At 40.7% G+C, this 17,447-nt stretch overlaps 1 protein-coding gene across 3 annotated transcripts; it reads right to left on the reverse strand.

Annotated features, from left to right (window-relative positions):
• Positions 1-1,773: 1,773 nt before the first annotated feature.
• LIN7C (lin-7 homolog C, crumbs cell polarity complex component) lies at positions 1,774-11,501 on the reverse strand. Of its 3 annotated transcripts, none has more exons than XM_058546164.1 (5): positions 11,446-11,501; positions 7,913-8,031; positions 7,569-7,640; positions 5,783-5,992; positions 1,774-5,190 (listed from the first exon to the last, which is right to left on the reverse strand). In XM_058546164.1, the coding sequence occupies exons 1-5, from the start codon at positions 11,480-11,482 to the stop codon at positions 5,035-5,037; spliced, it is 594 nt and encodes a 197-aa protein (XP_058402147.1). In that variant the 5' UTR covers positions 11,483-11,501; the 3' UTR covers positions 1,774-5,034. The 3 variants fall into 3 exon arrangements, with proteins under 3 accessions (XP_058402147.1, XP_058402146.1, XP_058402148.1); XM_058546163.1 differs by lacking the exon at positions 11,446-11,501 and adding an exon at positions 10,947-11,341; XM_058546165.1 differs by lacking the exon at positions 11,446-11,501 and adding an exon at positions 8,468-8,666.
• Positions 11,502-17,447: the final 5,946 nt, after the last annotated feature.

A 17,447-nucleotide genomic window follows, 5' to 3' on the forward strand; every position in this document is an offset into this window, starting at 1 on the left:
ACACCCTGTTGTTGACACGGAGCACTTGTCCTTTTTTTAAAAAGTTTAAAATCAAAGGAATAAAATTTACAAATGGGCTCTGTATGAATTTACCTTTTGCTCTGTATATAACATCTTAAAGATTAGGTGGAAGTTATCTGCCACCAAACAAATGTACAGAAAACTGAGTCGCCACTTCATTATATTAAAACCAGAATAATTAACAATAGCGAATATAACAAAACCAGAACTGAAAGATTTGGAGAACGGGTCTTCTGGTTTACTGAAGTATGGGAGAAACTGAGGGCTGACAAGAAATGCTTTCTGTTCTACCTCTTATTGCCTGCTACATTCTCACGCTTCTTAAAAATTCATGAGGGTGAACCATGCCTCATATGGTGACACCCCTTCCAGCAAGCCATCATCTCCAGAGCTAGGTCAGATCCCCCTACCAACTGCTTTTCGGACTGAACCACCCTTCACCTTGACTTAGTTTGATTTTCATTCTGAATGTAGCCTCAACTCTACAACTCCCAAGCCTCACTCATTGTAGAATTCCATGAGTTTCTTTGACCAGTGGACAAAATCTGAAAATTCATTATGAGTCTTATTCCTTATAAAGTTTTCAAGCATAATTTAAAGGTTATCTTGGGCCGGCCCTGTGGCCTAGCGGTTAAGTGCGCGCGCTCCGCTGCTGGCGGCCCAGGTTCGGATCCCAGGGGCGCACAAACGCACCGCTTCTCCAGCCATGCTGAGGCCCCGTCCCACGTACAGCAACTAGAAGGATGTGCAACTATGACATACAACTATCTACTCGGGCTTTGGGGGAAAAAAAGGAGGAGGATTGACAATAGATGTTAGCTCAGAGCTGGTCTCCCTCAGCAAAAAGAGGAGGATTAGCATGGATGTTAGCTCAGGGCTGATCTTCCTCACCAAAAAAAAATAAAAAAATAAAGGTTATCTGTTTTCTAGGCATCAAAAATAAGAACTTGTTGATTTTAACTATTTGGCCACAGTGTCTTCCTTTTGCTAATAAGGTCCTGAAGCTCTTTTACATGAAAATAATAGCAAACACAAATAGCACTAACTATGCCAGGCACCTAAGGGCTTTACAGACAATGATGTAACACCTATAGGCCTTCTTGTCACACGTGACAGATGAGGGAACTAAGGCACAGAGAAGTTAAGTAACTTGTGTAAGGCTGCACAGTAATGGTGGACCTAGGGTTCAAACCAGGATAGTCAGGCTCCAGAGGCTGTGCTCTCCATCACATGCCATACTGCCTCTCACAAAATAACACAAGAGAATCTTTTCTGTAGTTATATTTGATGAAAGACAAAGCAAAATACAGGAACTCGAAGTGTCATTCCAGTAACCACCACAGATTAGAAACACATGTACTGTGTAGTTACATCAACTTCTTTTCAAATCCAAAGAACAAGAACATAACTAAAACAAATTTATTTTAAATAGCCTTAGAATCAGAATGAAACCGATAAAGTCATCTATTGAAAAAGTGTTAACTGAAGAGTGTCATCCATTTTGGGTATTCTATTTCTTTACCTCAAACTAAAGAATTAAAGTAGAAGCATACTGTTTGCTAATATTTTTAAAAACTATGTCCAGATACAAATTACTTTGGAAGTTCCTGAAAATTAATGAGCAAGCGATTTGGTTTTTTCCATTATTTAACCATTATAGAACCGCAACAGCCTTTGGAAAACCACTGGTAGTGAGATTTTGGATAATAAAAAGTATAACTCCAGATTGTTAGCAGTGGAGACAACAAAATATAAGTTAGAAAATTCATATACATACATTTATTCAGGAAATACAATTCCCAGAGTCCTTGACATTTCAACGATCATTCCACATTATAAAATATTCACATGTATTCTTTTAATTCTATATCAAGTCATGCTGACATTCTTTTCAGATAAGCCACAGCCATTTCTTCTGTTAAATGCTACAATATCCATTTAAATTGTAAACAACGTACTTGAGCCAAACTACTTAAGTACTTGAGCAAAATAACTTCAAAAATTCAGAAGAGGAAGACAACGATTATTTAAAAACATCTGAATTTCCAAACCCCAAAGAACTAGGCCACTATAATCTAGTATTATACTAATGGATAAAGTGGCCATATTAAGACAGCACGTAATTACCAATGACAGTATTTCTCATCTGCAATTTTTAAACATGCTTTCTCAAATAATAAACATTTATGTTTTTAAGTTTTAAAGGCAAAGGGGGCAGAAAGATGACAGACATTGAAAGTTTACATTTAAACTACTGGCAGATTTTATTAAAAAAGAAAAACGATAGACTGTAACTACTTCCCAAATAAGGAATGCCAAGTACCTTGTGTTCCTAACAAAATTATCAAGAAGTGCAACCCATCATTATACTTGCAGCTACTTCATAACAGCTGTAAACTGAATTATTCTATTCTGATACTTCCAGAGTCCAGTGTAAGCAGAGCATTTTATAAGGGGGGAACAAGTGGTTCTCGACCCCAGGTGTCCTTTAGAACCACCTGGAAAGCTTTAAAAAACTAAGCACCTGGCCCCACTCTCAGAGTTTCTGATTCACTTGGTGTGGGCTGGGACTCAGGTATCAATATTTTCTAAAGCTCTGCAGGGTGTTCTAATATGCAGCTAAGGTGGAGAATCACTGAATCGACCTATTATGAAATACCAAGAAAATAAATGGAAATTGGGGAGAGAATTTATAATTTACAAATAAAAAACCTATTATATACTTCCTGTGTGCCTAGTTATGCTCATGGATCATACATTTATTTATAAGATGAAAATTCCCTTCATTTCCTCACTATACCAGACCACTACCGTACATCTTTGCCACCGGTGACTGAAGTGTTCTATGGTCAGGATTTAAAATCCTGGGACACACTGTGAAAACTGCATTAACAAAAACAAACTCCTGCTACTCAGGCTCAACAGGAGCAAGCACAACTAATGTATTTGGCTCCTTTAAGCTATCCCGATTTTAAGAATTATAAATAAGTGCCAACCCACACAAAGAAGAGAGTGTGGATTACTGTACAAGGAAAAAAAAGCTTACTCAACTTACCAAGTTTCAACACCAAAAAAAGATTTCACTTGGCTGAAAGTTCTGAAAAGCTGAGATACTGAACCAGGAAGCTATAATTTATAATGAAATGCTGACACACCCTTAAAAGCTACTGCAGCTGCAGCTCTACTAACAAGATTTCTTCAGGGTCTACTTACCCTGGAATGTGAGAACACAAGCATAACAATATTACTGTTTTTATATGCACCAATACCTCTTTAATATATAAAGCTCTACAACAAATACCTCTAATAATTTTACAGTTAAATTAAAATAAGTCCATAATTCTACACTACTTTGGTCTCAACATTTTAAAAACATCAATTTTGAAAATATACAATTTAACAACATGATCCTATCAATACAAGCACATTTTGTAGTGGACTAGATACACATTCAACCATGCAATCCAGTGTTCAATACCCAAATGATAAATAACAATGCTGATTGACTTTTATTCTGAAAATCACTGAAAACTGGAATAATCTTTTAAGACTCACAGTGCTCACAAACATGCAGAAAAAGGTATACATTTCTATTCTTCCTGATGGAATGTTACAAAATGCCCACTTTTTATACAAGGTCAATTATTATTCTAAATTCCTTATATATTTCAATCCATTTTCTTTTCAGCGTCTATCATTTAAATTTTTAAAAAACCATACAAACGTTCCTGTAAGTTGTGACTGAAAATGGACCTCTTTAATTTCAGCCTTTAAAAAGACCTCAGTCATACACTGATAGCTGCCTTTTAGAAAAACAGTGACATCCAGTGGACAAATCAAAGTCTCTCTCAGAATTCCCATCATTATATATGAATCATAAACAAAGATCGGTTCTTTAGATCCAATCATTTTAATATAAATGAGTTCCTACTCATTTTGACAAAGAGCCTGTAGATTCTTATGAACACATCACTTCATAATTTCTATATATCTTAAATATATCCTTCTATCTTCTTCCTATTTAAAATCAATTCTTTAAATTGAGCTAGTAAGAGTGTGTAACTCGTGAGGCTAGTGAGGTTATTTTTTCTTCTTTGCTTCTGCTATTTCCCATCACAAACTGACTGGCTCATCTCTAGGAATGGAAGGACCAAAATATAAGAAATATATTTAAATAAAAACCAATAGCACTAAAAAAATTTGCAAAAGATGAAACCTAAACCTATTTTTCCATTTCTAATTTGATAGATTATTGAATATAAAGAGATGTAATCAGTAATGCTAACAATCAAGTTACATCCTCTTGCCTCACTGCTCCAATATTACGAAATACGTTTTAGCAATGATTGTTTCAGTGTTTAAAAACTTACTTTTATAAATCAGTATAAATGAATATTCATTATACATTATGTTTAAATAAAAGTAAAAAACTTCCACTGTGCTGAGTTATGATTTATCATTGATTACATATGTTATGTGTGTGTTCAAAGTACAAAATTCAGCAGTGATGTTAACACTGACAGTGTAATGAGCTGCTGAGGCGCAGACTGCTATGTTTAATTCCTTGGAAAACTGTAAAGAAACTTCACAGGTTAAAAAAAATAGAGTAAGCAAAAAAAGAACTGGAGAACTGTTATTTTTAAATAAGCAGCCAAACGAAGAAAATTTTTTTTCTAAAAAATGATTAAGAATGTAAAATTACATTTTAATATTAAAAAAGCATTTTTAAAAATCTATAACAACTTTATGACAAAATCTGCATTTGAAAAAGGCCTGTAAAAACAGCAGGACAGAATTGCCCTCATCGCCGTTTACTTTTTCTAGTCAGAAAAGAGTGTATGCATCTCTGGAACCGTAAACGATGTTAAAATAGGCATTTATAAAATGGCAAGGAGGATTTTGCGGGAAGTTTCTGTTTGTTTTTTACAATCACTGGCATTTCGGCCACCTTGTAGGCCACGAGGAAAACTTCTCCAGCTAAGAGCAGAATGGGGCAGAAAGCTCTGAACCGCTTTAGGTCTGCTGCCTGCGCTTTGCTGATCTCATTTTTTCAAACCGTGACTCCATTTCCTCTAAGACCTTGGGAGTATAGCGTACCACCAATTTAACCTTCCCTTGAGCTGCTTTCAGCAGTTCCACAGCTTTTTCATGATGTTCTCCTTCAACGCTCTAGGAAGAAAGCACACGCACACAATTAACAACTAGGTTTTGTAAGTCATTCAAAAGGCAAAACTGTTTAAAATAAACCTAAGTAAAAAAGCTTTCATGTTATATCATTTCAACACTATAAACCCATGAAATAATCCTACTTTATCATTTTAATCAGTGTGAAATACTCTGCTACATCATATTCTGTTTGTAGTCTAGGAACTGGTTTTTAAGTTCCAAATAATTAGCATATCAATATGTAAGTCCTATTATTTCACTAAGTCAGAAGTAAATCAAGCAATTGCCATTCTTGTAAGACTAAAATGAGGGTAGACCTGTAATTTAATGTACTGCCTTGACTACCAAAGAGCTTAATTACTTCATAAAAATCACACTAAGCATTGCTAATTTACATTGGAGAGAAGCAAAATACACTTTAAGTGCTTTAAAAAGGACCACTGTACTAAACAGTACTGCCCAGGATCCCCGCAAGGGATTTCTAAACTGCAAAGCTTCTTGGGTCTTTTTCCTACAATGTCTGTTTTGATAACTCTAATACACCCCCACGTGGTCACAACACCTTACTACAGCTAGAAATAAAATCCATCCTCACCACTCCATTGACAGACAAGAGCTGATCTCCTCGCTTGAGGCCCCCATGTCTGTCAGCAATTCCACCTGGAATTATCCGAGAGATATAGATTGGAGAGTTCTGTTCTTTGCCTCCCATAATATTGAATCCAAGGCCCTCTTCTGTTTTTGGTAGCTCAACAACGCGAGGATGAGAATGTCCTTCACTAGCAGCAAACGCAGCGACAGTAGCCTGAAAGAAAATTTCACATATTTAAAAATGACTTTTGTTTCCTTCAGTTCTTTTGTCTCTTTTTTAAAACTACTTTTGAGGTACATCCTTCCGCTGTTTGAACGTCCACAGATCCACTGGCAGTTCTGAGGAGAAGGTCAGCTGAGTGGATGGGCTGAGAGAGGATGACTGGAAAGCAAGCCCTGGGACTGTGCAGGGAGGGCTAAGACTGCTCAGGTCACTCCTCGTCCACCTGGTGCCCAGCACTCTTGTGCGGCACTTGGGAAGCAGGCTTGCCGGGCAGATGAACCCTGTGCACGCGAAGGAAGATAATCCTCCCCGCTGCACGCAGCAGCCCTGAGCTCTGGGGCCGGATGGCCTGGCTCCTTCAGGGGCTTCCGGGCAGGACACACCCACCTACATAATAACCTGTAAGGAGGTAGTGTCCTTATATGCTGTACCATTTGTACTATATACTAAATAACTAACTTGTCAGGAAATAACTCACTATTGAGAAAAAGAGGGCGGCATATAGCCAAAGTGAATGCTTTTTTTTTGCTTAAGTTACGACTATACTACTATAACCCCACAGAAGATGAAATAGACCCACATCTTTAAAACTTTCAAATTTAGACTAATCTAGACACAAAGTTGAGATTTTCAGTTTCATTTGCTTTTAAAGGTAATTAAGTAATCTGGTACCATTTTTCATGGTGGATTGGGGTGCATGAGCAAAAATGGGAAGGGGGAGAGGAAGGAAATGAAGATTTGTTGAATACTACTATGTTCCAAGCTCTGAAAGAGGCCTCACTTCACAGACAATGAAACTAAGGCTCAGAAATTCAGTAAGCTGTGAGGGTCATATAACTCAGGAATCAAAGCCAAGTTTCTATGGTTTTTTCTACTCTGTCAAACTGCACCCATATGTTTAAGTGTTTTTATTCAACAGAGAATCCAATATTTCCTTCTGTGAACCAGTAACTATCTATGAAAAATCACCTGCTAATGACTTATTCTACTATAAGTCACCTACTGCTGATATTAACTTATTCTAGCCACATCTGATGCACATTGAGGTCAATGTTGGAATTATTTGAGGGAAAAAACTGGAACAGAAAAGCACATAAAGCTGCCACCTGCAGCTCTGAAGAGGCAACTTACTACTCACATTATCTGTATCTGCAGAGTTAAGATAAAGCAGAAAGGAAGAGCAACGTGGTGGAGTACCCAGTTCTACCTTTCACTGTTCGTGTGGCTTGAGGCAGGTGAACTAATCTGATGCTTCCTCACCAATAAAATGAGGATAATACATAATTAATGGTATAACACATATATTGTATATAACGACTAGCTATTATATGATATGTATATCATTACTTGTGTGCAAGTGTATTTTTAATGCATTATCTAAACTGTATGATAAAACTTTGTAAAGCCAATAAAAAAATGTCCTGTTTCCTGATATTTGGTAAGTTTAGCGTAGCTTGAAAGATACTATATGTTACCTTTCAAAATAAGCCTGTTATGAATCTAATAACTGCATATTTTAAACCTCTAATTTATGAAGAATTCTCTTTTAGTAAACGAAAAAATTTACCTTTGCAGTCGCATTAGCTCTCACTTCAGGACTGCTACTGATGTCCACCGTCTCATAGACATGTTCATATACCTGTAAAACCCCAAGTTATCATCGTGATTTTAAATTTCAGAATATACCATGTTTGAGTTCTACGTGAAGCTAAGGAATGTGTTAACATTTTAGGCAAAGTTATGCATCTTTGTAAAATGTTTTTCTATTAGAAATTCCAAAAACAAGGAGCATGTTCCATTCCAATGTTTTTCTAAAGTTTGTGTTCTTAAGAAATTCTGAACCTAAATTTCACAGTATTATCTTATCTAATTAACTCAAGTTTTCAGTAAACTTTAATCCCCTTTACTCACCTCTCTTACAGCATTGCAGAATTCACTTTGAAGGACTCTCTGTAAAGCCTGAAGTTTCTGTGGTGGTACCTCTCCACTCCTCTGTAGTTTTTCCAACAATTCAATTGCTCTACAAATATCTAAAGTTAAACAAACACACACCAATAGATAATATTCTCTGAAGATTCTCTAAATTCCTATGTCACAGTGTAGGAGTTAGGATTCAATTCTCAAGGACTAACAAGAAATATGTAGAACATAGCGGGGAAAAAGCCTAAGAGTGTGCGCTTGTGTCTGTGTAGGGAGGAAGGTGTGTGTGCATACACACATCAGGGTGGGAAAGTAAAATCTGAGAAGAATGCTACATTTTACAGTAGGTGAGGAAGAAATACTGATGTTGTGCGCACAAACAAAATTTGGAAAACAGCATCTTTGGGAGACACAGGAAAATTGAATATAAAATATGAAATGTCACAGGAAAGGACTGGGGCTCAAATGTGATAGACACATGAACATTGTATTGCTTCAGAAAAGCTGAAAGTATTATCTGGAACTATTTAGTCAATAAAAATTTACCTGTCATTATTAGTAATCAAAACACTGAACAGTACAAAACACTGTGTGCCAGTGAAGTCACTGTTCATGTCCCAAAGGAAAACACGATATTCATGCAGACCCGAACTGTTCAATAACAGGTGCAGTTAGTGGCAGGGACACATTTAAAACAATGGTACAGGGGCCAGCCCGGTGGCGCAAGCAGTTTAAGTGCATGTGCTCCGCTGCGGCAGCCTGGGGTTCGCCAGTTCGGATCCCGGGAGCGCACCGATGCACGGCTTGGTGGGCCATGCTGTGGTGGCGTCCCACATAAAGTGGAGGAAGATGGGCACAGATGTTAGCCCACGGTTGGTCTTCCTCAGCAAAAAAACAGGAGGATTGGCAGATGTTAGCACAGGGCTGATCGCCTCACAGAAATAAATAAATAAATAAAATAAAACAATCGTACAAATGAATAAAATCAACTGGTCTGTTTTCAACTTAGGATAATTAACACAATGTTTTAATTAAGCCAAGCTCAATCAAATACATACGTGTTTACAAAATAGAAAAATAAAAATAATTAGTTTTGTCATCTGATCTCAATACTAGCGGTGTGATCTTGGGCAAGTTACTGAACCTCCCTATGTCTCAGATTCTCCACTGTAAAATGGAAATAACAGTACCCTCCTTAGAAGAATTACCTGACAACTAAACCAAAAAATACACGGAAAAGGGTCTGGCATGTAGCAAGCAGAAATGTTATGTTACATTGGCACCAATTAATCATAAGAAATAGTAAGCGGTTGTACACATTTATACAGATATATTAAGCACGTTAGGCAATTCGCATTGGGAAGTGTGAGCATAAGTGTTTAACGAATTAAGACATTTTATAAGATTCAGGGTCATGCTACAACACTGTTAATGACTGTCTCTATTTTGATGTTTTTCTTACCTATTTTTGTACCCCAAGGGGCTAGAATATCTATTATTCTACCATTCCTTGCCTCCTTTTAAGTGGAAGAAGTTCTATTATACCAAAGGACTGGAACTTTTTCTTTATAGAATTAATATGGCCTTCTTTGTGTTTGCAGCTGAAAAACTAGGAATAAACGTAGTGAAGAAAGAAGTAGATTTTTCAATTTCAGGTAATAAAAGCTTAAACTGATGTGAATCAAATGCAATGCAAACACACTTTCCCCCATTCTGATACTCTACCACTAGAATGGCTGGTGGATGGGGACTGTTGGTTCATCAGCTATTTTGACTTACAAAGTTACAATATGTAAGCTACATGAAAATTTCCAATTACCAAAAAAATTGAAAAAAGTAAAATACTCTCTACTGAACCCAAGCTGTACCTAATTTGTGCTCAAATGTGTTCCACTGAATCATATGATAATTTAGAAGACATTCAGGATCTTAATCATATGCACTCATTTTATACTGTAGGATTATTGGCAGTGTTAATAAAGTTTAAACAGAATTCTAAATAAGAAACAGAGTTGATGTAATCTGACTTTCTTATCCTGCTAGATGGCAACCGCTAATAATTCATCCTACTAAGATGCTGAGCATTCTACTGTGGAACTGAAGAGAACTCTGAAACAGCAAAAACAAAGCCATGACTACCAAAACTAAATGCCAGAAGTTAAGTTTCACATTTTGTTCTGCACTTAAAAATACAAAAGACTGCCAACATGCTAAAATCCTAAAACTGGCTTTCAAAGAAAAACACCTACTCCTGTTAACACCAAACAGATTTGTTCCCATCGACAAAGCACAGTGCCATTGTGCTCAGGAGGAAGATGTCACCGTCTCAGGCCTAACTTAGTAAATCTTCCCAAAGTTGCTACTTCTCTGTCAAAAATGATGCTTTAATTAATGATCTGGCGGGCTGGGGGGTAACGATGTCGTTTATAAACGGTGAACACCATAAGGAATCAACAATGTTAACTGCACATTGGCTTGTGTGAAGGCATGAGGAAAGAGGTTTCTCTAAATACAACAATTCTAAAAATGCATTCCCTTCTCGGAGCAGAAGTTACTTAATATTCAGAGCATAACTGCAAATGTTAGTATTTCCAAGATATTTTCAATCTCCATCCTATACTTTGTTTACTACTGTACTCAAGATATTTAGTTTGTACTTCTTGACTCTTACCAACGACTTCTAATACTGGTATGCCAAAAGGATGCTTGAAATTGCATGAAATAAAGGATCTGCGGAGGAAAGAGTGGAATGTGGAAAATCTGTAAGAGAACCCTGGTAGGGGCATGGCCATGTATTCTCACTGGCTTTTGGGTCTCTAATTACTCAGCAAAACAAGTTTTATTTTCCTTGACAGTTTCCTCTAAAAAGCAAGCAACCAGCCACAGTGAGCAGTTGTAGGGTTTGTAGAGAAGAAATAAGACTGCACTTGCAAACATTTTACAATCTACCACTATTCCGGCTAGTTATGTAACCTTCTTCCCAAGAGCAAATCAGCAGGACTGTTTTAAAGCACCTTCTCCGTACCTGGGAGGGGCACCAAGGCCAGGAAATACCCCAAAACAAACAGGAGTGAGGTGTGGTCAAGGCAATGACGGGTTTGTGCGTGCACAGGAGCGGTGCTGTGGGGACGCGCTGTGCGTCCAGGACGCGTGGGTGCAGGCGCGGCCGCCGGGCGCGTGCATGAAGGTGGGCAGCCGTGCAGTCCGGCCGGCCGGGCGTGGGAGGGGTGCCTCCGGGCGACGCGGCTCTCAGCCCGGGGCCCATGTGCGGCGCTTGCGGAGGCGGACAGGTGATGACCCGCGCTGCGCCCCGGGACGGTCCGTGCCAACTGCGGTCTGGGCATCACTCGGGAGACCGCAAGCGCCCTCCCTGGGGCCGGGCGCCGCGACGTCGGCGGTCCCCGGGAACAGCGCGAGGGGCAGCCTGGCTCGGGCTCGGAGCCTTGGCCGCCCCTCTCCCCCCGGCGACACGGCCCGCCTCCACCCCCTCCGTCCGCCCCGGCCCCGGCCCCGGCCGCACTCACCCCGCTCCAGCCGCACTGGCTCCCCCAGCGCCGCCATCTTCTTGCTGTGCCCGCAGACCCACAGGAAATGACGACAGAGGGGCGCGGCGGAGGGGCGGGGCCTACGGGAGCCGGGGGGCGGGGCCGGGCGGTATCGCGAGAAAGGGAGCGGGGCCTGGGGGCTTGGGGGACCTCGCAAGGTGGAGGCGTGGCCGGCTCGCCAGGTGGGCTCCGTGCTGTCCCTCCCGGGGTTCCAAGGTTCTGAGTTCCTCGGCCTCCTGAGGTTGAACAGGGCCGCCTTCACGACCTTTGCTCCCTGCCTCGGGATTTAACGTCGTCCCACCCGCTTGGAGCCCTTGGCTCCACGGGGAAGAGTCTGGAGTCTTGTCCCAGCTTGACCTCTACCGGCTCTGTGAGCCCGGACTGCGCGCTTACGCTCTTTCGGCCTCAGTTTCCCCATCTGTGCCATGAAGGCCCCATCTCCGAGGTCTTTTCCATCCTTCAACTGTGGGATTCTGTGACAATCAGGCGTGTCATTGAGATATTGTAAATTCTCCTTTTGTGGCAGCGTTGCTTTAATTTTAAAAATCAGGACAGGAGCCTTCCCTCTAAATCTATTTGCGAGTGAGATTGGAAAGTACGGGAAGCGTGAAGCGCGCCTGGGTGAGTGAGCCAGAGAACAAGGCTCTTTGGTGCACCACGAAGTAACAGTTTAAAAAAGCTGATCCAAAATCTTATGTAAGTGAAATGTCATGAAGCCGTGATATTCTTAATGCGTTACAGAGTCTTAGGGCCACTTTTGAAAACTTCATGAACCAAGAAAAATTTTGTCCTCAGTTTAAATGGAATATTCATTTGCCCGGTGTTTAGATTCCACTAACATTTATTCAAGCCCTGGTCTGTGTTGATAATATCTTAGGTGTTTTCATATACAAGTGTTCAAGACTTCATGATAGGATTGTTTAAACAACCTCCAGGTTGCCCCTGGCCCACCCTTTCCACCCAACTATAATGCTTTCTTCTAATCCATCATGAATGTCACCACTATACCCGCTTTCCCCCTTGAGCCCTGATTTCATCATCAAAGGATTCTGTTCGCAAACTTTCAGTGGTTTCTCACCCTGTTTCCTCTTTCTGAAGCTTTGCGTACTTGACCCTAACATCTATCTAACCTCGTTTCTCGTTATCCCTCGAATGCAACCACCACTCAGGTTGAGGTGGCATATCCAAAACCATGTTTATTCTTGATTTTAAGTCTTCATTTATGTTGCTCTTATGTGGAATGCCCTTCATCTCCTCCACTTCTCCAAACTGTATACATCCTCAGACTGAACCCATCCTCCCGGTCCCTGCTGAAGACACTCCACTTCCACTAAGCTTCCCTTCTCCATCCTCCTCCCCTTCTTTGGTACATGATGGCCCTTATACCTGCAGTAGCACTCATGTGCTCATGTCTTATTCATTGTTGTCATTTGTTCCGCCACAAAGGTGTTCAAGAAGTGTTTGTTAAATGTCTCATGTCTGCCAGGTGCCTTCCTAGGCACTGAGGGTACCATGTGGAGAGAGACAAATGCAGACTTCGCCCTTATTTCTTCCAATATTTTTTCTCCCCCATCCTCGGGCTCCTCTCCTTTGATGACTCCACTTACAGGTGTATTCTGCTGCCTGGCATTATCTCACGGCTCACTGATGCTCAGTTCATTTTGTTTTTTCAAGCTTTTCTCTGCTTCCTTTCTTCAATATCTAATATTCCCTTAATCCCATTTGGTTCACTTTTCATTTTAGACATTGTAGTTTTTATCTCTAGCAGTTTGATTCAGGAGTGTGTGTGTTTTTCTGCATCTTTCATGTTCTTACTTAACATACTCAGTCTTTCCTCTAGCTTCTTGAACATATAGAATACAATTATAATGGCAATTTTAATGGTCTTATCTACTAATTCTAGCATCTGTGCTATTTCTGGTACTGTTTCTATTCATTGATTTTTCTCTTCATTATGGCTCATAATTTCCTGCTTCTTACTTGACTGGTAATTTATATGTATGGTTCTACTCTGCCTGGCAGGAACAGGAACTATTCTCATGAACGGAGATTGTTGATTGTTTACTTTGCTCCTTTTGAATGATCCTTTCCCTATCCTTGGTAATTTCTTTTTTTTTTTTTAATAATTTTATTTATTTATTTATTTTTTCCCCTAAAGCCCCAGTAGGTAGTTGTATGTCATAGTTGCACATCCTTCTAGTTGCTGTATGTGGGACGTGGCCTCAGCGTAGCCGGAGAAGCGGTACCTCTGTGCGCGCCCGGGATCCAGACCAGGCCGCCAGCAGCAGAGCATGCGCACTTAACCGCTAAGCCACAGGGCCGGCCCTATCCTTGGTAATTTCTTAACACATAGAATCATCATGAAATTTCAGAATTCCGTGAATAAGTAGAAGATCCTAAAATTTTCAGAGAAATTGAAAAGAATAAAAAGCTACATTCTAAGGACTGGGAATCAGAACAGTTATAGACCATTAATTATTTGAAGCATAGGTAAGGAAGAAAAAAGTTTTAGGAGCTACTTCTGAGTGAAGAAAATATGATTTAATTAACAACAACCCATTTGTACTCAACGTACAAAATAAAAGAATCAGCTACTGTATAAGGAGAGATTCCCTAAAATGTCCCTCCCTGATTCGTAAATCCTTGAGCGTTAGAATTGGGAGAGACCTAGAGAGTCCCACTCCTTCACTTCACAGAGTGATCGCTGTCCTGGGTCTCAGAGGAGGCCGCTGTGAGCACAACGTGACAGAGCTGCTTTAGCTTTTATGCCCCTGCCGGGTTGTTAAGCCACCAGGCTTCCCAATCAAGAACTACTCTTCCTCTGGAAGAGCTCCTCTTCACCTGTTGCTTCCTCATTTAACTTCCTGCCTCGGAGGGAAAGAGGAACACTCAAGTGAGAATAGGAAGTCTGAGTCTAGACAAATCCCAGTGAAAGCTAAATTAAGCAAATTTAGTCTTTATAGGAAAAATTAAAGTCCTAACTAGGCAGCCAGGGCATGAAAGCTTGCTTTCTTTCTTTCTTTCTTTTTTTTTTTTTGCTGAGGAAGACTGGCCCTGAGCTAACATCTGTTGCCAACCCTCCTCTTTTTTTGCCAAGGAAGATTAGCCCTGAGCTAACATCTGTGCCATTCTTCCTCTATTTTGTATGTGGGTTGCCACCACAGCATGGCTGACAAGTAGTGTAGGTCTGTGCCTGGGTTCTGAACCTGTGAACTGGGCCGTCAAAGGGGAGCTCATGGAACTTTAACCACTATGCCATGGGGCTGGCCCCTTTGTTCTTTTGTTTTTTGCTGAGGAAGATTAGCCCTGAGCTAAGATCTGTGGCAGTGTTCCTCTATTTTTTTTTTTAAAGATTTTGTTTATTTATTTATTTTCCCCCCAAAGCCCCAGTAGGTAGTTGTATGTCATAGCTGCACATCCTTCTAGTTGCTGTATGTGGGACGCAGCCTCAGCATGGCTGGAGAAGCAGTGTATCGGTGCGCGCCCAGGATCCGAACCCGAGCCACCAGCAGCGGGAGCGCACGCACTTAACCGCTAAGCCACGGGGCCAGCCCAGTGTTCCTCTATTTTGTATGTGGGTTGCTACCACAAGCATAGCCGATGAGTGGTGTAGGTCCACGCCTGGGATCTGAACCTGTGAACCCGGGCCACTGAAGGGGACCGTGCCTAAGTTAACCACTAGGCCTTGGGGCCGGCCCCGAAAGCTTTCTCAACTTGTTGCAAATACAATGTGTTAAGACAGTATCAATTAAGAGAAAAAGGGGGTGGGAAAGTTGGGGGTGGGAGGCTGTCTAGAGAGGCAAGGAAATGGAAAGAAATGTGAGGAAGCAAACCACTCCCTGTGGGGGGTTAGACTATGTTACTGCAGGTGGAGCCACACACAAATGGGCGCGACTGTGTAGAACAGAGATTCAAAATAGCCACGCCTTAGTGCAGAGTGCAGCCTCACTCGCAATAAAGGGCTCTATTCAGGAATCCATCAACACGAAGTCTCAGTTTTCTTTCTTTTTCCAACAGAGTTTCCATAAAATACTCCTCAGAAAAGTAAAATTTTAGACAAATGGCTTCCTTTATTTGAAGTGAATGATGTTGTCAAATTAAACAACATATAAAAACACTTGGTCTAATCAATCAGACACAACAATATGGGGAAATCTCTTCAAGAACACCTTTTGAAGGGAAGTTTTGTTGCTCACAGACCTCAGATCAGAACACAAAACCCCATCTTGGGGTACCAGAGATCTAAAGTAAACCCTACTTTTTGGTAGGATGAGTTGCAGATTATATTAGAGTGTAGGGTTTATTTTTTTAATGTCAGTTGTTTCATCATCACTCTACAGTGCGTGTAAAGGCACAGATTGATATATTTTTTTGGCATCTTCCTGACGCACCCTTGCCCTAAATAAATCTGTTTGCCAGGATCTTGTCGCTTAAATTAGCCATCTCAAACTCTTGGTCCTGCCAACACAGGCGATTGTGCCAATGTTCTCAGCATCTACTGGCACACGAGCTGTTGCCTTTTCTTTGGCTTTCTCTGTGTACCTGGGACCATCATCCTTCCTTCATAGGACAGCAGTCTGGCTTATGTGTCCCTGAGACAGACTTCAGGGTTGGTTGGACTCACTGGTTCTCTCCAGGGTATGCATCCCGCACAATGTATTTTCAGCCACACAATATATTGTTCAGAATTTGTCATGCACATACTTGCAGATTGGCAGAGCCACCTGCCAGAGATGAGAACCTTTTAAGTTGTTGTCAAACGTCATAAAATGTGTTCCATGATTAATTTTGTGGGCACAGATTGGTTTTTGCACAGAGTCCAAAATTTGGGATATGTCACAATGACTAAATGGCACCGGCATGCTGAATGAATTTGGAATTTGTTTTGTCAAGTGTGGGAGCAGGCACACAGATGGGCTCTGATCCAGTGGTGCTGCTTGGAATTCTTATTATAGCAATGATGTCACTTGTCACGTGGAGCGGGCAATAATGCTGCCAAGTTATGGACAAAGCAAGGCAAACAAGAAAGTGCACAGGCCAAGGGGAAGGGCTTATGGCAGCACAGGAAGCTTTCACTCTTAGCCAACTTCTGCTTAAAGAACATAAACATTGTGTCAGGACTGCCAGAAATATGCTTACTAGAAACATAGGCAAAGAAGAAAACTTCCAGCTGAGAGGGCCCTTCAAGAAGGGCCCACATAACCTAGGAGGTCTTCACTTCACAGAGAAGACCAAGTAAAACAAAGGTGCTCTGGTTTTTTAGATTAGGCTGTGAAAGGAATCTTTGAGCTGCAAGCAAGAGACTTTCTGAAAACCCAACCAGACCCAAACTGAGCATTTTGCTTTATAAGAAAAGCTTTGTCTACTCAAAAGGTCAACAATCATGCTGAGAAATGGAAAAAAAACAAATGAAAATCTTACAGTGGCAAAGAAGTACAGTATATTCTCCCAAGAGTGCACATCAGAATTCTCCGCAGGGCTTTAAAAATACATTCATGATGCAGCTAAAGCAGTGCTTAGAGGGAAATTTATAGCTATAAATGCCTATATTAAAAAAGAAGAAAGACCTCAAATCAAAAACCTAACCTTTTATCTTAAGACACTCGAAAAAGAAGAACAAACTAAACCCAAAGTAGAAGGAAGGAAGCAAATAAAGATTAGAGCTGAAATAGGATAGAATGACAAAATAGAATAGAAATAAAAACAAGTGTGAAGATCAATGAAATCAAAATTTGGCTCCTTGAAAGGATCAATAAAATTGACAAACCTTTTCTAGACTGACCAGGAAAAAATGAGACAAGATTCAAATTATTAAAATCAGGAATGAGGGCTGGCCCCACGGCTTAGCGGTTAAGTGCGCGTGCTCCGCTGCTGGCGGCCCGGGTTTGGATCCCGGGCGTGCACCGTCGCACCGATTCTCCGGCCATGCTGAGGCTGCGTCCCACATACAGCAACTGGAACGATGTGCACCTATGACATAC

Source organism: Diceros bicornis, chromosome 7, assembly GCF_020826845.1.
Source record: "Diceros bicornis minor isolate mBicDic1 chromosome 7, mDicBic1.mat.cur, whole genome shotgun sequence".
NCBI lineage: Eukaryota > Metazoa > Chordata > Mammalia > Perissodactyla > Rhinocerotidae > Diceros > Diceros bicornis.

Excerpts from the sequence above, each read along its gene's own strand:
- LIN7C (XM_058546163.1), bottom strand. The coding sequence starts at position 11,265 with ATGCCCAGACCGCAGTTGGCACGGACCGTCCCGGGGCGCAGCGCGGGT. Across the intron at positions 5,993-7,568 it reads GAGCTAATGCGACTGCAAAG|GCTACTGTCGCTGCGTTTGC; the intron begins GTAAATTTTTTC and ends ATTTTCTTTCAG. Across the intron at positions 5,191-5,782 it reads TCTTGTCTGTCAATGGAGTG|AGCGTTGAAGGAGAACATCA; the intron begins GTGAGGATGGAT and ends CTTTCTTCCTAG.